Raw genomic sequence first — 21,129 nt, 5'->3', positions numbered from 1 at the left:
AATGTACATTTTTTCCAAAAATCTTATCATTGCATTTTCTATACAGTCGACTCCGGCTACAACGTGATTTGACTTACGCAAAATGGCTATAACATATTCGAATTTTAGAGTTAACGCGAATTTCTCGTCTATAATATGAATTTTTTAGAAGGAAGTATCAGCTTCATCATTAGCCACTAAATATTGATTTCGTGAATACTATTACATCCCTTTAGGCATCACTTACAGCAAAAGTTTCCACACCAAACTAGTCTACGCATTGCGTTATTAATCACTCAGCATCATTCGTTTATTTAATTTTTTTCATTTGAAATATTAAAGTTGATGAAATATAATGGTACCTTAGTGGCACCTTCATCTAAACTTGGTGAAAATGGGAAGACAAAGAAAGTTTCTAATTTAAAAAAAAAAAGAGGGGAGGGGAGCTAACATTCTGGAGATGCTTGAACAACTACAAAAGGTCGACGGTAGCGTGACAATAAATATTAGTGAATCTTTCATGCGTACTAATAAATATATTACTATATGCTGTGCAGTACTATTATAGTGCAACATTTTATTATTGCTACATACTGTGCATACCGTGTTTTATTTTATGTCTTTCCCTTCCGTTGTGCATCTTAGTATTTCATCTTGAATAAAACAGTTTTTTATTTTTTAAATACAGTAAAAGTTCAGTTTTTTTATGTAAGAAACTGTAATGTATAGTTGAGGAATGCTTTAAAGCAGTTTGAGAGTGTTCATAAGCGTCCAAAAGAATTTGGTATGCTTCTAAAAAATTTGTATACACATATTTTTCCACAACGTGAAATTTCGACTTACGCGAGGAGTCTTGGAAAGCATCCCTCGCGTAAGTCGGGACTTGACTGTATTGCACTTGACTATTGTGTGTGTTAATAAAAATATTGTGCAATGAGTATATATATTGTGTGATTGCTAACACATATATTGTGTAATTACCATGATTTTAGTATATTTTAACAAGTTTTTGCAAGAAAAATTATTTTTTGTATTTTTATTACAGCTAGTGGTTTTGGACATCTAAGAAATGATAATGATGCAAATTGTACTTATGAAGGAGACAATAATGTATTGCTTCAACAAACTAGCAATTACTTGCTGGGGCTATTAAGAAAAAAAGCAGGTAAAGCATTCCTTTCTATCGATTTGTGAGACACTGTTTTAAACTGAACAGTAAATCTGAATTCCTGCTGTTCAAAACTGAAAGCAAAATTGTATTTTACTGTTATAAGACTTTATTGAAAGAGTTAAGGGGCACACATTTCAAAGAAGAACAGGATTTCCAAAAGTCAAGAGAAAACATGGCTGCGTAGATTGCTAATTGTTGCTTTAACTTTATAAGTTGCAATACAGTAAAACCCCTCCTAACGGACACCCCTCAAAGGCGGACACCCCTCTTATGCAGACAATTTTTAATTCCCCAGTTTCAATGCAAATAACATTATTAAACCACTAATTTATTTCTATATTTCTCTTACAGAAGAAGAGTGAGAGATTGGGCTCCACCCAAAACTTCAAAATTTAAGTCCAAAATCCTGTTTTTATGGCGCTAATAGAAAAAAGGATTGGGGTTCTCTGCAAAATTTTTTTCAAAACAGAAGTCAGTTTCACAAGTTCTTTGGTAACGTTAAGAAGTCGGAGGCTTGTGAAATTTTTTTTCCCGAAACTGAAGTGTTAAAACTGCAATTTTATTGCTATCTTTCGAAACATTAAGGTTCCTTTGTGTGATCAGAAATTTTTTTTTACTTAACTGAAAAATGCAATTGTAGGATGTGTTTGTTGGCATTGTTAGAGCTGCTCTTAATGCCAACAAAGACTGGGGTTTCCTCCCAAAATATTTTCTAAATTGAAATTACTTTTTAGCTATATTTGGTGATGATAAGAAAATGGGGAAGATTCTACGTTTTTCTTTAGAAATTATTTGATAGCGAAGTTCCAAAAACCCAATTGTTGGCTATCTTTGGTGACTGTCACCAAAAATGTTGAGAAGTCAAACGGCTCTCTCCTGGAAACTTTGAAAAGGATAGCTTAAAAACGACTTAAAATTTTGTTTGATAACTTTGAAAGAGAGGGCAGAGGGAAGTTTCCCTCCTGAAGTCTTTCTCTCAGCTATAAGCTATTTTGGGCTGTCTATCTTTCAGAAGAGAAAAAAAGGTTTTGTGGGCTTCCCTTGGAAATTTCGGAAAAGAAATTCAAAGCTGTCTGTGGCGACATTTGGAGACTGCTCATAGGTTTGGGACCCCCTACCTCAGAATTTCTCTGAAGTTGCAGTTTGAAAAAACGCACTTTTTATCTACTTTTGGAGAACAACAGCGTCGTGTAAGAGAAAACGTGCGGGTGAAGTGATAGTACAGAATAAAACAAAAAAAAAAGTTGAAATAAAAGTTTCACTTCCATCGTGTGTCTTTACAACACACATTTTTTCATTTTAATAGAAAGTTTCCAAGAAACACTTTCTTAAATCCTTTTTTAGCCTTCCGAAAAATTCCGGAGCGAAAAATATTTTAGCTCCTTCCGCAAACTTACGACATTTCATTGTTTCCTCCACTGTAGTACAGAGGAAAAAAAAGGTGGAAAAACCCTTGGCTCCATGATTTCCCTTTGCCATCTCACTCAGTTTGTCGCTTCAGACAAAGGGAAAGAAGAACCAGCAGTGGTGCTGATAGGTTGTTAAATGTTTTTATGGTACATGTGGGTCTTTAGGGGCAACGTTTTATAAACATGAAATTCCAAATTTCCAAAAAATGTTTGTTTGGCCCAGCACGCAAGCGCTAGAGTAATTTTATAATCATAGTGTACAAGACTATTTTTTTTTGGCTCCAGTTTGTCTATGCCCTTAAAATCATTTTGGGAAAATACGCTGAATTATTTTTCTCATGAAAAGCATCGATTTGCTACCCCCTAAACAGTGCCGCCCAGGGCGGACTACCCCTTCTGCCCCTCCCTAGCTATGCCACTGGGGGGGGGTATAGTTTTTATTACTTAGAGCTGTATAGTTTTAGAGTCTTATTTTTTTGCACCAAAAAAGTGTATTTATATTGTCATTATGTCAGCAAAATTCAGCTGTATTATTTATATCAAATTAATAAAGAAAAGTTTGTATTCTGAAACACTCTTTTTTTTGTCTATGCAGAAGGATCTGAATTCATTCACTTAGAAAGTGTAACTTTTCTTGATCACATGGACAGCATACTGAAAGAAAATTTTCGAGCATCTGTACTAGAAGATTGTTTGGACATGAAAGGTAAACCTCTCAGATATTACACGATGCTTCATTTTATTTCAACTTCTTGACAGTCATGAGTCATCACATTATTTAGCAAATATGATGCAATGGCCATAAAAAGAAAAACTTCAAACACTCACAAATATAATGTTTACATTGTATCATTGTCTTGTTTAAGTACTAATCACTTACAGATGAAATTCATTTGTATTTGAAGTAAATTCTAACAAACAAGATGTACATAACCACAGCACAATTACTCAAAATCTTCCACTAGTTTTTTTAAAAAACTAATCATACTGTATATTTATTAAACCCTTCCGAAAATCCGGCATCAATTCTTAGGGTGTTACAGATTTAGAGAAACTATATGCATGTGTTACTGTGACGAACCAAAGCCTGATAAATGTCAAGGTTCACTAGCAAAAACATTAGCAAAAGGCTGAATATTTTGGGTGAATTTTTATATTCTTCAGTTTCAATCTTTCACACTGATATATACATTATACATGTATAATCAATGGCATAGCCAAGGAAAGTTTGAGTGTGAAAGAGTCTCTACTCCTATTCTATTATTAAAAAAGGAAAATAACTGAATTCCTTAAATTAAATCTTATGTTTTTCTTAATTGAAGTCAAGCATTTCAAGCAGTTTTTGGTGGTTTCTTTATGTTTTGTTGAGTACCAACATGAAGTTATAGATGTTACCCTATTTTCTCCAAGTTTTTAAACCTCTGTGTACGGCTCAGTTTTTATGCTTTCCAGTTCTGAAATACGGGTCGATTTTTTAATGTTTTCTCTCTTAATATACATATATTACAATTTACATCTTTATCAGTTCTATTAAAATAATACAAGAATTTTATGTTTTACGTTTACAAAAAATTATAATACGGCACCCGCTATTTCAGCAAGCAAGTTTTATAAGTTAAAAAAAAATCATTCGATTTTTTTTATTTTCAGATAAATGTAATTTTTAACCGTTTATCTCAAAAAATAATACAGAAATTTTGCAATAAAACAGAAAAATTGAGAGAAAAATATGAGTTTACTTTCTTAGAACACACACACATAAATGTGAAAAAAAAAAAAAAAAAAAATCCATCCATCATTTCTTATTCCCGCATAGTGTTCAGAAATGCTTAGGGGCCATTCATTAATTATGTAACGATGATTTTGGCACTTTTTGACTTTTTTCCCCCATGTAAGGGTACATAAGATTTTTGTAACCCTCCCCTTTATTCTTTTGTAAGATTCTATTTCATTTTCCAAAATAATAAAATAACAAATCTTTCATCCCTGGAATTGTTATTAAATTTTTTATTATAAAATTAAACTTTTTTGTGAAGAAATATTTACTAAAAAGTTGGAATTCAGACTGAATGTTTTTTCGACATTTTTTTTGCATATGATGCGATACTTATTAAAAAATAAAACATGTCATACATATCGCGACATGCATTCTTTCATTATATTTTACTCTATTCATTGTTTGTAAAACAAATGAAAAACAGCTCATCCTAATACCTTCCAGACGCAAATGAAATAGGATCCCTGCCAAACCTTGACCACACAATTTCTAATGTAAAATATTGACTTGAAAATTTTTACTTAAGGATGGGTTTGCCCCCCCCCCCCCCAAAGTAAGGGTATGTAGAGATTTTTCCACCTCCCCCTCGGGACCTTACATAATTAATAAATGGCCGCTTATCCCATGAAGGACCAGCATAAAGCAAAGCTACAAAAACAAGCATCAAATGATGTTTTTTTAACTTACACAGGTAAATAGCGGGATCAGTATTGGAAAAGGGGGAAAAAATTCTTCGCCCACGATTTTCACGTCATTTGTAGTCTGGGATGAAACTGATTTCCCGCTCAAAGAGCCAGAGCCGTATGCAGAGGGTAATTCACTTTCAGATTTATATTTTAAATATTTAACAGTAAGTAAATGTACCTGCTTCTAATCATGTTTTTACAGAAGCATCACTTTTTTTAGTGTTTTATTTCCATGGGACAAAATATAAACTTGTAAAAAAAGCAGTCGAAAACTTTGTACTGTAGAGTAGGTAAAATGACACAACGTGCATAAGGTACAAATAAAAGGATTTAAAAGCGAATTAAAAACTCAGCAAACAGTTGTTTCGGGGCTATCAAATACAAGCTCCTTCATCACTGCATAAAAAGAAGAATGAATGGTTCAGCAATGCAAACCAAACGAAAAATGAAAGGAAAAGAAAGTCAAAGAAAGAAATGAAAGGAAATGCTAATTTATAAAATTTATAGCATTTCTTGTTAGTGTCAAATGACATACATAGGACAGACTCGATGTTCTCTTAAATTCCGTATTTAAGAACATGAAAATTATGTCAAGAAACAGGATTTAAAACGCTTGTCTATTGCACAACATTGTTGGTCGTACAATCATATTTTCGGTTTTTCTCCAGCCAAAATTATTCATGGGTGTTCTTCAATTTAGAATTAGATTTTTGGGAATCTTATAACATCTGGAAAAGTTCTGCTTCAGTAGTTAATGATTTGTCGAGTACGCCTCCCTTCCCTGGTATTTGGAAATCTTATCTTTAAAAACATTTTCGTCCGTGACATAGCCCTCTGTATAGGTGTCCTTGCTGTTCCTGTGACGTAATAGTTTCCGGTTCCTTGTCTATTTCCTTTGCTTCCTTCCATTTTTTTTTCTTTTTTTTTTTTTTTGGTTTGCATTGGTGAACCATTCATTCATCTTTTTATGAACTGATGAAGGGGCTTTCATTTGATGATAGCCCTGAAACAGCTGTTTGCTAAGTTTTTAACTCACTTTTAAATGCTTTTATTTGTACTTTATAGCCTTGAAACAGCTATTTGCTGATTTTTTAACTCGCTTTTAAATGCTTTTATTTGTACTTTATACACGTTGTGTCATTGTATTTAAAATATAAACTCCTCTGTTATCTTGCAATTAATGTTATGCATTGGGTAATAATATCTCAACAAGCAAGTATATAAACAGTATCTCTTCTTCCAAATAGAGAAACTTGAATTTTTCACTACCTTTTCTCTTGTGTATCATTTTTTAATTTAAGAACTTCATTAATAAAGCAATTATTATTTCTTTTGAATTATTTTGAAATGTAACATTTACAGTTCAAACCTGAATATGTTATGATAAAGATAATTATTTTATTTTTTGTATTTGTAGTTATATTAGCTGCATATCGTTGGTTAGTCTGTTACCTTATGAAGCAAAGCTCTGACAAATTTGATGGATTAATGAGGGAGTACAATGATACTTTTGTTGCTAGAAGCAACAGCCAAGTATTTTTCTGCAGAGATTTGTCCATTGCATACTTTGAAGTAAGATTTTTTTTATTTGCATATGGTTGTTACTAACAATGAACAAGTTCGGTAATAGACATTTCAAAAAACAATTTTGTATACTCGGTGATTTTTACTTTTTAAAATTATTTTTAATTTTCTCTTCTTATTTCATGTTTTCAAAACTTGATATTTGTGGATCTTGCTGTATTAACACAATATAGTTAGATATATGTACCGTAAACTCCAGATTATCTGCGAAATTGGGTGGTACAGTAACTGCAGATCAGCAAATTTGCAGATGATATGCAAAGTAAAAAAATGATACTAGTGCATGCAATAGCTGTAGAAAGATCAATAATACTTGCATAAATTTAAACCATAGTTAAAATGGTAACAGTGTATAAAAATTGTATATAAAAGCTAAAAAAGGATCCGTCATTATTGCAAATGGATTACACACATAGGCGAGAAAATAGTGCAAACAGATTAATGCTAGAACAATGGAGGGGCCTGTGTGGCACCGCTTGCTTTTTGTTTCTCAGTAACTCGAATAATAATTAACGTAACATACTGTCTCTTTCTGATTTTTCATAATTTGAGCCTTTTTTTGGGTATATTTAAGCATTTAAGCATCAGCCTCATAGGAGAGTAAATATTGAACCGTATGCCTAGCATGACAAGAGGGGCCAGAGTGGCCCCTAACGTATTTTAGAACAAAACGGAGAAATTCCTGTTTCTACTTACTTGCTACACGTATGAAAAGTGTCATTTACTTTAGTTTGACCTTGACCTTCCTTTATTTAGAGATGGTTAGAATTCTCCCCCACCCCACCCCCCACTGGTGGCAACTGGACGACTAACAATCACGGTTGCTCTTCTATAGAGGAATAAATTTTACATTTTGACTTGTAGAGATTAACCTCATGGTATACTAGCTTTCGTTCTGTTTTTATTTAGCTATTTATGCTAGAGAAATTAAATTTATGCTAGAGTTTTTATTTAGCTAGAGAAAATGTGTCGTGCACGTGGACTGATACAGAAGGAAATTTTGAGAGAATTGCAGCACTTAGATGAGCTTGATTTCTGCGATAGTGAAAAGAGTGATTTAGAAGGAGGCAAAGGACTGGCAGCAAAAATTCTGATATTGAATCGAGTGATTCTGAAAGTAGTTTACAGTATAATAAATGCATTGAAACTTCTGATAATGAATTTTCGGAATCTAATTGGTATAGTCCTTCTGGTACATCGAAGTGCAGCCCAAAATGCAGCCGAGTCAGCAAATTCTTTGCAAAATCCTGGACGTGGGCGTACCAGGGGTATTTGTAGCGGTATTAGTCCAAAACGTCGCCAAAAAAGTCTTGCTCATAAAATTTTACCTTCAATTGGAATGGAAGATATTTCTGCGGATGAACTGTATGGAAAGTAATTCCACCTTCTGGTATAATAAGTCAAAGTGCAGCCCAAAATGTAGTAAAAGAAGCAAGAGGTCTACCAGGGTTCGTGCTCAATTTCATAAATAAATTGAAGGAGTCTTGGAGGAGTTTTGAAGGAGTAAAATGAGGTTTTGAAGAAGTACTCAATGGGCTGTCATTAAATGCCACACTTTTTTCAACATATTTGATCGCCTTCCCCCTTTATCACAAAGTGTCACACTTCACCTAACTCGTCCTCTTGTTACATGTCATATTTTTTATAAATATATTATTACAATAACTGTGATGTCACTTTTTGTCACCCTCTCTCTTCCCCTTGTCACTATTTCATGAACCTGTCTCCCCTTCAAGGCATGACATCACTTGTGGATGACCCTTTTACAATATCATAACTGCGATTTGCTAAACAATTGTTTTTTTAACACAATCACTTAATACAGTACATCTACTTATGTAGTTTTAAATATTTAAATATTGATTAGACAACCTGACTTTTGCTGCTGAGAGTGGGGTGGAGGGAAAAACAATAATCATAAAACTTGAAAAAATAGCCAAGCACCATTTAAGCCTGGTTTACTTCACTTACGAAATATTTCAGTCTTCTAATAAAAGTTTCACCGTCAATTTTTATGACTTAACTATGATCAATTCGTAAATCACATCTTTATGAAAAAAAAAAAAAAATGCACGAAATTACTACATTAAAATTGCCCTTGTGACGAAGTTAGTTCCCAATTGAAGTATTTTAAGTTACTGTCATAGAGGAAGATTATGTAGTCTTGAACTCTAAACAAGCAACGGTAAAATTAAAAATTTTAACCCCTCCCCCTCAAATGAGTTGCAATTGTAGAATCAAGAGGAAAAATTAAAACTCCTTTTAAAAGCCTTATATTATTAAAAATCAATGACAAGTATTTTATTTGCTATTAAATAGAAACTGGCAACAGATAAAAAGTTTAAATCATTGCTTTTAATTTCCTTGTCGGCCAACAATGAATTCGTTATCAATAGCGTGAATAAAGGCTTAGCCTTTATGGAAATCTGCTTTAAAAACATGTTATAATTCAAATTCTATGAAACATGGAACTTCCAAACACATTCTATCAGACATACGAAAAAATTATCTTTATTTTGGTATTAAATTTAAAAAATTTTAACTATGTTTTCAAGGCAAAAATCGTGAAAAACCTTTTAGAGGTTTTTAATTTATATCTTTGTTAGTTTATGTCATCTAAAGATGCAACCTAGCTAAGAACACTCTCGATCAACTCTCCTTTCGAACTTTTTTTTTTCAAAATCGGTCCTAGAGATTGTTTCAAGGAAATCATACGTTTCCTTCGCTTTGATCACAAAACTGAGAGCGTTTAAAATCTGATAAATTTGCTCTGGCTTCCGATTTATAGTATCCTTTAATTGAAAACAGTCATCATGCTACAAACCAGGAGTGAACCTCATTGTAGATGAGCAACTTCGACCATCTAAAGCTAGATGTCCTTTTACCCAATGTATTCCGAATAAGCCGGATAAATTTGGAATAAAATTTGGCTTGTTTGCATTTCCAAATATGTTCTAAATAGATTTCCTTTTACTGGAGCAGATAGTGAGTGACCAAAACACCAAGCTGTTCATGTGCATGTTGTTTTAAAGTTGTCTAAACCATACTTGGGGAAAGGTAGAAATATAACAACCAACAACATGGGCGGATTTATGGGGGGGCGAGGGGGGTCAGTGTCCCCCCAGTCTGGGAGAACTTTATTTATAGTAACAAACACCTTCCAAAACCTTAAAAGAAAAAAACCAATTTTTTTTCTTTTTTGAATAGTTCAGAAGAGAAAATGAAGAGAATAGCGACTGTCCTTTTCTGGGGGGGAGGGGGGGGGGCACACCGTACATTGTATTACAATTAGTAACGGGGATGCAGAAATGTGTTGAAAACGACTTCTTTGAACTGAAAGCTATTAGGGCAAGTATATAAATGGAAATATTCACTGAACGAGCTATGCATTCAGCTGCAATACTTAAAATAATCAATGATTATTTCAACAAATTAGAAACTGAAACAAAGATTTAAAAGAAAACGGATTTACTTATAAACTAAACAAATTATAGCTTAGGGCACCAGCTTTGTTAAAGGCCCCTAACTCCCAAAAATTTCATGATTTGTTCCTCAACAAAAAAAAAAAGAAAAAGGAAAGAACTTGAAAAAATAAATTTCATTTTAAAGTGCTTGAAAATCTTTAAAAATTTGGAAAAATTTGGATATAAACCATAAATTTAAGCATTTATTAACAAATGGAAGGGGGGTAGAGGGATAAATGCCGAAATATGTTAAATTTAGTTCCTTGCCTCATTCTGCATCAAAAATGTAAAAATCCTGGTTCTCGCATTTGTGTAATATTACTGGAGATAAGTGTTTATGACTCTCATGTTTCCTATCTTGCTGTTTATTTAATCCCAAATGCAGTGCAGTATTTTGAAAATTCTTTTGTATTGCTTGCTTCTATCTTACTTCTACTGCATATTGTTAATCTCTTCTGCCCGGAAAAAAAACACTACCTCTATTCCTTTTCGTTTTCTGCACTGCTTGTTATTGAAAAAAAAAGTTACAATGAGAAATCTATAATTTTTTTTGCCTTTAAAACTTAAAGAAGTTGTTTCTTACAAAGTTTGAACAAGACTGTAAAACTGTACAATCTAGTACAAAATTTCACAGATTGGAAAATGCAAATGAAGTGCCTTAAATAATTTTGATTGTTCTCGAGTCCTTGAAACGGATTAGATGAGTCTTTGAAATTCCTAAGCAAAGGGTGCTTCAATTTTATTTCTTATCAAGTGTATAAATTATGAATTTTCCAAATGGGCAGCTCCCTCGCTTTTTCTCTCAGAGGACTGCTGTCACTGATTTTTCAACACGAAGACAATTTTTGCTGTTTATTATCGTAATTCACAAAACAGTATTTTGCTATTTTTTCTGAGATTTTGGTAGTTCTAATTACCCCTTACAAGGCTTCAAAATGCAGAATTTTATACCTATTTTACGAAAATTCCTCCAGGGGAGAAACCCACCGGGCCCCTAAAAATTGGGTAGGTTGTTGGTAGGTAAAAGTTGTGCGGGCTACAAAAGAGACCCAAAACCTGAAAAAAGCTTAGGGTCACGCAAATTAAACCAGCCTTGATTACAACTAATATTGCTCAAAAAAAAAAAAAAAAAAAAATCCTGCCCCCCCCCCCCCCCAGGAACTCAGCCCTAAATCCGCCTATGACCAACAATTATCTTACAAGCCTAAAATTAGGAGAAAAATTTAAGTCTCATTCAACAAGTCTGGTTGGAACACTTAGAAGAGACCATAGAGAGGTGCCACTAATAGCAAAATTAGGGAAGCAAAACCTTCATTCCACAATGTTGTTCAAAATAGATAAGGATATAACGTTAACTGCATACCAAGGGAAAAAAGATAAATATGTATTCATACTGAACTCTCTTCATAGCACAGTAAGTATTGATGACACTGAGAAAAGGAAGCCAGAAACTGTTACGTATTACAATGAAACAAAGTACAGTGTAGATGTCATAAACCAAATAATGCGTCTTTATAGTACAAAATCTAGAACTCGTCGTTGGCCTATGCACGTGTTTTATAATGTTCTGGATACATCTGCGATAAATGCTTGTATTCTTTATAAAGAGGTGACTGGAAAAAAGAAACTTAGTTGTAGAAATTTTATTTGGCAGCTATGTGAAGAGCTTTGCGCTCTATACAGAGAATCAAAACTTCCAGAAACTACCGATTCAAAAAAACTGATTCGAGAAATATAATAATAGAAAATACAACAGTTTAGAAACAAGAGTCAAATGTTGGGTTAAAACGTCCTGCAATGGAAATCTTACATGGAACACATGTCCAGAATGCAAGAAGGCAGTTTGCGGGAAATGTGCTTTGAGAGAAGCGCTTTGCATTAGTTGTATATTTCATCTAAGATTCAAATTTCATAAATAGACTAAAAATTTCACTAAATGTTGCTAAATTAAATCTAAATTACTCCTCTCAGATGTATTTTATCTGGTATCGATGAATAATCGTGAGTTTACTGTTTTTATTTATAATAATTTGTACATTTACGCATATTTTCAGGCATTTTGATACATCCCACTCTCAAGTCTGATATTACAGGGTGACATGAAATAATTTGGCACACGTGATACATTATAACTTTAATGAAAATATTATGACCAAACTTAATGAATGTGACATTATTTCATCTAATATATTTACAAATTTTCAAAGTGACTACCTTTAGCCTTAATACAGAGCTTTAAACCTGTCACAAAATTTTCAGCTGTAGGCCACAACTCGCTTACTGATATTTTGTCCCATTCCCTGCATAAGTGATTTGGGGGAAGGGAGACATCTGCTTGTGGGAAAGCACCACTTGTTATTGTTGATCAAGAGATAAAAATTAATCAAGAAACATATTGCAAACTCATTTTGCAAGATGCTGTCATACCTTGGTCGCATAAGTTCTTTGGAAACAAAAGATGGACCTTCCAACAGAATTCCGCACCTGCACACATAGCTAAAGGCACTCAAAACTGGTGCAAGACACATTTTACGGACATCATTGGAGCTCAAAAATGGCCACCGTATCCTCAGAATTGAACCCAATGGATTATTCTGCTTGGTCTATCTTGGAGACAAGGGTGTGGGCTAAACCTCATAAAACTTTGGCATCCCTAAAGAAATCCTTATGCAATCAGGGCATAAAACTGGTCAGTATTAGTCAGTATTTACAGAATTTGTCAGTAAAGTCAGTTTTTTTTTTTTTTTTTGCAAATTTATCAAAAAATTTATTTTAAGATAATATACACTGCCAGTTTTTTCGTTTTCAGATAAACTTTAAAAAATGCCAAAAAAAGCAATAAATTGCCAATAGGGGGGGGGGGGGGGCAAGGATTTTTTACTTTTGGAAGTGAGGGGGCGGTTGCCTCCCTTGCCCTCTGGTACGAGCATTTAATTTATAAATGATTGAGAAACACAGTTACAAATGTTAATAACCCTAAATCACATTCATCACATGATTTTCCATTGAAAGTATCAAGTTTTGTATCACTTATGGGAGGAGTTCATAATGATTCCATGCCAGGTCTATCGCTCCTTTAAAGTCCTTGGTTGAAAAGTATTGGCTTCCATTTCCATAATAAATTTCTTGCCAGGCGTTCGCACACATTTTCCATTGGAATTTTGTCTGGACTAAGTGGTAGTCAATCCATGACATTGATACTACATATTTATTGTGTTAGGCATGTGAGTAAGTGCTTTGTCTTTCTGAAATACTATTTCAGCATGACAAAGCACCTACTGATGCATCCAACTCAACAAATCTGTAGTTCAACATGAATAATATGTCATGGAATGGCCATTGGTTAGTCTAAACTTAAATGCAATGTAAAATGTGTGGCAACATTGAGCATTAAAATTATATGAAACTTGAAGTCAATATTTTTCAACACAGGAATAACTTAGTACAGTGAAACCTCCGAATAGCGGACAGTCAAGGGGCTAGAAGTTTTGTCCGTTATTGGGAGGTGTCCGCTATTAGGAGGAACTACTTAATTTATCTTTTTCAAAATGGGCTGTTGTTCCCTTTGTAGAACACAATCGAAACAATTGCGAAAGGTTTAATACATTTTACGTCAAGAGTAATTAATCAGTTTTTTCTTAATAAAGGTATACTGACAGCACACACTTGTCTTAAAAAGTATTTAATCAATTAAAGTAATCAGTTAAAACAGTTTGACATCTCTTTTTTGCATTACAAGCCTGTTTCTCAATATAAATATTTAAATCATTTACCTTAGCAAGTCTTTCAGTGTCCCCTTTGCTCAGGAATAAGTTTTTCAATTCTTTACTGTATTTCATTGCTTCCGAAAATTCTCTACTTTTTATGGTTAATTTATTTATTTTATCTGGAGTATCACTATTGCATTATTGACAGTTGGCAATATGACCTTGAATATGGGCAAATCTTTTTCATCTCTAAAAATTAAACAACCCAACGAAACCACGGCGCCATAAAGCCGACTAATACCGGCGCCGGCTCAATTGCATCTCCCGAGAGCCCTAGTTTCCCCTTTTTTATCTTAACTTTTGAATAGTTATTGTATACAAAATTCATTAAAATCTTAAGAAAAACGTACGTTAATTGTTAGACTGACATCAGTTTTCACTTATCTGCTTCAATACTCTCAAAACTAGCCGTAACAAAATTATGACTTTTTTTTTCTTTTTCATTTTTTGCTGCTCGCAAAAAGTACCATGTCCTTTAGTTTTTTTTTTTTTTTCTGCCCCCAACTTTTAAGCCCCAATCGCTGCTTCTGCCCATTACCACCCTTTTAATTCCAAGAAACAGTGATAAGGGGGGAGGGATATCAGTTGTGGAGGATGAAAAGCTTTGTAAGGCAAGCAGTTACTAAGATATTCTGTGAAAAGAAAAAAAAACCCGGAAGTGCTACGATCGCAAGGGAAATTTTTTGTGAAATAACTGTCCGTTATTCGGAGTGTCCGTTATTCAGAGTGAATTACATGGAATGGCCTATATTGAGGGACTGGGACTTGCAAAAATGTCCGTTAATTAGAGGTGTCCGTTATTCGGGAGTGTCCGTTAAGGGAGGTTTCACTGTACTTACATTGGAAAACCATGTGTCTGAAGTAACTAGAAGTAATGGAAACACAATTTCATATTTGCTTTTTTTAACTGTGTTTCTCAACCTTAAATATAATTCATTAATTAAAAAGTATCTGGAATTATGGGACACTCTATTTTCTAGTTTTCTTAATAAGTTCAACACATGTTTTTAAAATAAATTACCCAAACTTTTGTTTCACGTACTGGTTATCATTGTACACATATGTGATATATATCCCCGCATTTGTATTTTATGCTTGTGTCTATATTTTTGGGACAGGGTGTAGTTTTTGTACATGCAAAAATATCTGCTTATTAGTTATTAAAACAATCTTCTAAATGTGTTCTGAGTTTTACTAAAAGATGTTTTTTCTAAAAATTAACAGGGTTAAGTGTATAATTTATATATTTTTTCCACTTTGTATTTCCTGATTTCAGAATTTTTCTTAAAGTTGTTTTCTACTGAGCTTTCAATCACTTAATAATATTTTAAACAGTTGCAAGATCTTTTAATTTATTTGCTTAGTTTCGGAAAAGTTTTATTCATTATACAATAAATATGTTAATTAAACTTAACTTTCAGTCGAAGTTTGTACCAAAGTAGTTGTACATTATGTTGCTGTACATTGCAAATAGTGATTGGAATAATGGTATACCAAATACCGGTATTTCAAGCTATTTTGGAATTTCGGAATACCAGTATTTGCTGGGGTAAAATACCGGTATTTTCGGTATTAGCTGAAAAAAATATGTTTCAATTAAAAAGTTTTCAATTTAACTTACTATATATCTATTATATTTCAAGGTTACGTTTTTCAATGAGACAGTAATAAAATCAAACTATTGATGTAAAAATTTGGCTTCAGAAGCACAAATTAATAGAATATCAATGGATAAAAGTTTTTCTTTTGTTTGTGTACATCACTTTTTTTTAAAAATGTCCTTGAAAGCTGACTTGCTCTTTTGTGAAAAGTGAATTTCAAGTGTAACTACGACTGCGTTTGTGCTATGAATAATTTATTCCAACCATCAATTGCAACAATATTTTATGACATATATTTTTTAATATTTGACTCAACTGTATAAATTTTGAGAAAAACCTTCCTTTTAAGTATCACAAATGCTGAATTGCTTTCACCAGTATTGGGGTGCTATTCTCTCTCGGTATTGAGCTGTTTACTTGGTGGGATAACACTTAGCAACTATATAGTAATCATGAAAATTTACATAGAGGAAAGGCAAAACCAACTGGCATATATTTTTAGATATGTACACAATTGTAAGAAATTTTGAGGAGAAACCAATAAAAAAGATCAAGTTAAGCTCATAATAAATTTCCAACCAAAGAGTTAATGAAACACAAACACAAGCCTATCCTGATCAAGAGAAAATTACTGAAGATGATGTTAATATAGGAAAGGAATTGTCTCGAAAAGAAAAATTACAACTGGTTATATTAAAAAAAAATCCTCCACACAATAAATAAGAAACACACACACAAAATGTAATTTATCCAAATAATGCACTTTTTGCACAAAATTGTGAAATATGGCAAAGAAACAATGGGTTTTTGATCATTTATTGAGAAATTCCTATTTTACACACATTTAAATCTCTGTATTAAGAGTAAAGGTAGCCACTTTGAATACTTGTTAAAGATATTAAACAAACAATGTATTTATATTTATTTTGAAGTTTGGTTGCAATATTTCCATTAGGATTGAAGTTATAATATATCATGTGCGTCCAAGTTATTTCTTGTCATCCTGTATAACAGAAGAACTCTGATATAAACACCTTTCCTCCAGTAGCATAACCAGAATTTTATTCTTAACTGTACAATCAATGATAAAAAATTAATAAAACTAATAAAAATATACGGCTTTTTCCCTTATTTTTCTCATTTTATCAAAGTATCAGGTTTCCGGTAGTTTGTTTCCAAAAACAATAAATTTGAACGAAGTAAAGTTTTCAAAATTTTTTTTAATGACTTAAGTTGAATTTCTTGTCAACCGAATAAATAATTGTTTAATGATTTTTTAGCATGCTGTTCTCCAGAAGTTCTATAATTTCATTTTTGAAGAAAATTCTGATCAACAATTGTCAAGTGTGTTGCACAAACTTGGATGCTTATATGGTTTATGGTGTATGCAGAAACATTTTTCAATTTTTCATGAAGGTAATTATTATATTTTTTATGAGAGGTAGGAGATACTTTTTATAATGTTTGAAACTGAAAAAAGTAGAAAAAATAGTAGGTGGTGTATCATTTTTATTCAGTCACTTTGAAAACCAGGTTTAAACTAGTTACATTTCTTTTCTTTCAATCTATATTAAATGTAAGGTTTAATTTGCATAGGAGCTCAGCTTCCTAACTACTTTTCAGTTTCATGTGAATTTCCTCATAATAGGCGGAACTCTTGCTATATACACTCTAAAATAGGTTCGGAAGATTATAGGGTCCCATACTCATTTTGTTAAAAATTAAGCCCTGCCGAGTGTCATTATTGTCTTTCATTTTCAAAAGGTATTTTAAAATGTTAACTTTTGTTAATCATCTGGAATTTCCTTAAATTTCTACTTAGAAAATGTTAAAAGATAAACATAGAATCTTTCTTGCAAATAGTTCGGAATTTGGGGAGGAGGGATAAATTATTTTTTATACAGTTGACTCCCGCTATAACGCGATTTTTTCTACCAGTAATGAATTTTAGACATAACGCGAATTCCTCGCCTGCAACACGAAAATTTTCGGAAGGGAATCGCGATGTGTAAGTATCGGCTTTGTTATTGGCTACTAATTTTTTTTTCGTGAATAGACCTTTATTCCTTTAGCATTACTCAGAGCGAAAGTTCCCGCACGGTACTAGTTTGATACATCGCTTATACAAATGACTACTCATTTTCCTTTTTTTTTCATGCTAAATGTGAAAGTTGTTGAAATATAATGACGCCTAAGAGCGCTGCTTCATCTTGTGAAGATAAAAAAAAGAGAGAGAGAAAGTTTCTGACAATTAAAGAAAAGCTAAAGATTATGTGCTTAAACAGCTATAAAGTGCGTGGAAGGTAGCATGACATTAAGTATGAGCGAATCTTCCATATGTACAATTAAAAGTCAAAAAAAAGGAAATTTGTAAAAGTTTATTAAGTTAAGCAAAATGCAAAAATTATGAAAATGGAAGCTGCTTTTGTGTTGAGAATCAAAGAGACCAGGAAGGGGGGTGTTGCCATAGATGGAAGTGTTATAACTAGAACGCTTCCACCTAACTTAAGAACTAGTGAAGCAACTGTATTGTGTATTTAAAAATATATAAAATATACCTTTAAATAGACAGGGTGGCGACAGATCAGGGAGATCAGGGGAAAATCAGGGAATTTTGAAAAAATTACAAAAAATCAGGGAAAATTAATTTTTTGAAGAAAAAAAAAATTTTTTTTGCTTTACAAAATTAAGTACTCTAATTCCCTGCGCATTTTCCGCCAATTATCTGTTCAAAAAAATAAATAAATAAATGAATAAAATTAATGAGGAGCGATTATACACTACCGCATATTTGTGCATCTTTTTTCCTCAACGTCAAAGTATTGAATCTTACTTATTATCCACAGGATGAACTTCCTAAGATTGCTTCTGTGTCTGTTAGGTTGTTTATTTTACCTAGCTTGAAATTTCCTTTTATGCTTTCAATGCTACGTAAAATAAACAACCATACAGGCAAAGAGGAAGCCTTCATTAATGCCTGAGCTCCTTTGCCTTTATTCCATTCTCTTGAAGTAATTAGCGTACTGTAATCACAATTTCAAGAAGAAATCTTTGGTTTTTGAATTAATACTATAAAAGCTTAAAAGTTATTACTTCTTCGTGTTTTTAATTTAATTGCTAAAATTAAACTTTCAATATAAAAAAAAAACTATTTTTGCCGTTATACTATGGGTAATTCCATATCAAATCAACCAATGGTCAAAACGTCATGTCTTTGGATTTTGCTCATTTTTTGTTCCAATGGAGTATTACCACAACAGAGAAAATATACAAAGTTTTGGATTTTTTCACTCATTTGTTTTCGAATTATAATATTTTAAAGTTTTGACGAAGTTGAAAAATTTTCCTGACACGTTTTCTTTAAACAGCCGTAATTAAAAAACTATTTGACTCAAAGAATTAAAACTGGTAGTGTTTTGTTCTGTATTTAATAAGGTTTTATAAAATATATGGCATGACCTAGTTCTACCTTTTTCTTTTTTTTTTAAATTTTTTTGAAAAAAAAAATTAATTTAAAAAAACTCAAAATCGAAATTTTTAATTTTTTTGAAAAAAAATTATGTTATTAAGTCTTACTTTAGCAACATTTATGCAAAATTTCATGATGGCATTATTGTGGTATCATAAGAAAAAAAAAATTCCTCTTTCAACATCTTTATTCATGTAACAATTCATACTGCTTGATCAGCTGGATCATCCAAAGGGGGTGGAGGGTGGAGGGATGGCAAAGACTGTGTCATTAAGATTTTTAAGGGGGTGTTTAAGGGGCATTTTTCTCTGTAAAGAGGTTTCATCCCTGGGGGGGGGGGGCTGTACAGTATTTGAGGAGGTGTGATTCCTTTATATATATATATATATATATATATAGATGTTTATTTATACAGAAATATATATGTATGTATATATATGTGCAGGTTTTTTTAAATAGCCAAGAATTGAAATTTATTAACTGAAAATATATTAGTCTACTTATCGATGGCAAATGGTCCGTAATCGAAAGTGTTGAAATAATTCAGTAAAGCAAAGGTCTCCAATCAACATTTTTTCAATCATGGGTTGATAGAGTAGAAGGGCTTAACCATCATGAGTCATGCTTCAGCACCTACATCCCTGCTACCCATCCCCTAAGTAGCCACTTCCACTCATCAGCTGCCTGCTGTAACGAACCCTTAGGCTTTCTCCTGGTGTAATATGTCTGCTTTCTCCTACTACAGAGGCATTGAAATCTTCAGAACTTTGTATGTTCTTCGACAGTGCACATTCTAAATTTTACTGCTTGCTTTCTTTGAGAAATTTTTTTCCAAGTTTTATTCTTATTTTAATGTTAAATTTATGCATATTTTTGTTAAGAGCCAACTTTCAGTTGAAAATGGATAAACAATGGAGCATATTTTGCTGCAATCCATTTAAAAAGAAAGGATATTGGGTGAAAAAAGATCTAAGAACTGCTAGCTTGTGGATGACAACACTAACATATGGCATTGAAGAAGGAATGAAAATTTCTACTGCTTGTCGCATACAAATAAGTAAGCAAAAACATTCTTTAGTTCCCGAAACTGATGATATTATGAATGAGTTCAGCAAAGATCCAAAACCAGGCTCTAGTACAGAGGATCCCGAGTTCATGAGCCCTCATAATGGGGATGTACAGTTTGAAGAAATTGTGGGCTATATTGCTTGTGCCTATGACAGCAAATGGTGGATAGGATATGTAATTTCAAAAGATCAGGTAGAAGAAGAAATCTAGGTTTCTTTCCTTCATCCTAGCGAACTATCATCATCATTCATTTATCCAAGAAAAGCAGACATTTTGACCATTCCTAAAAATTTTGTTCTGTGCAAATTACATCTTGTCACTGCTACAAGCAGAACATACCAAGTCTCGAAAGAGGAGATGGCAAAAGTAATTGAAATCTTACATAAGAAGAAAGTTTATCTATACTATAGGACCTACAAATCGAGTTCTATAGTAGCAAAGTGAGTTACACACATCTCAAACTGCTTCTTAATGGGCTTAAAAAAATATTAAATTTTATATTGTAGCAATTAAATTAAATAAAACTTAAATTTGCTTTTAAAATATGGCTAAAAAAGCTTCAGTAACTTTTAAATTAAAGTTTTCAAATTTAAATAAAATTTAGATTTTTTATTCAATAATAAATATTTTTTCACCGAAAATATTGTTTGAACTTGTTAATATGCTTGCAATACTGACAAGTACTTGTTTTGCTACACAATAGTCCCCGGTTTAAACCTTAACTACTTTTCATTAGAACACATGTTTTTTACAAATAAAATTAAAGCAACTGTTTGAAAGAGAATTTTTTTTTTCTCCATGATACCACAAAAATGCCATCATGAAATTTTGAATTTATGTTGCTTAAAGAAGATTAAGTACCCTGTTTTTTTTTTCTTCAAGAAAATTAAAAATTTTGATTTTTAATTTTTACAAAATATTTTTTTTTTAAATAAATGTTTTTTTTTTTTTTTGTAGCTGTTTTGTGATATATTTTTTGAAACCTCCCAAAATACTGAACAAAACAGCACAAGTTTTAACCTTTTAAGTCAATTAGTTCTTTGATAATAGCTAGAGACGTACCGAGTACTCGGTAACGACTCGGTACTCGGCCAATTTGCCGAGTACTCGGTACTCGGCCAAATTCTGATCAGATACTCGGCCAATACCGAGTA

At 32.5% G+C, this 21,129-nt stretch overlaps 1 protein-coding gene across 1 annotated transcript in view; it reads left to right on the top strand.

Moving 5' to 3' along the window:
- The window catches only part of LOC129223269 (peroxisomal acyl-coenzyme A oxidase 3-like), a gene marked incomplete at its 5' end in the record, with an annotated part of 56,424 nt that overhangs the window by 21,313 nt on the left and 13,982 nt on the right, over nucleotides 1-21,129 (top strand). Inside the window, 4 exon segments of the mRNA XM_054857838.1 lie at nucleotides 1,025-1,144; nucleotides 3,155-3,265; nucleotides 6,440-6,594; nucleotides 16,719-16,854. Coding sequence (XP_054713813.1) covers nucleotides 1,025-1,144; nucleotides 3,155-3,265; nucleotides 6,440-6,594; nucleotides 16,719-16,854 — 522 coding nt within the window.

The sequence above is a fragment of the Uloborus diversus genome, chromosome 1 (genome assembly GCF_026930045.1).
Source record: "Uloborus diversus isolate 005 chromosome 1, Udiv.v.3.1, whole genome shotgun sequence".
In the NCBI taxonomy this organism is placed as follows: Eukaryota; Metazoa; Arthropoda; class Arachnida; order Araneae; family Uloboridae; genus Uloborus; species Uloborus diversus.
The sequence above is the reverse complement of the archived record's forward strand: the minus strand, read 5'-3'. Positions and strand labels throughout refer to the sequence as shown.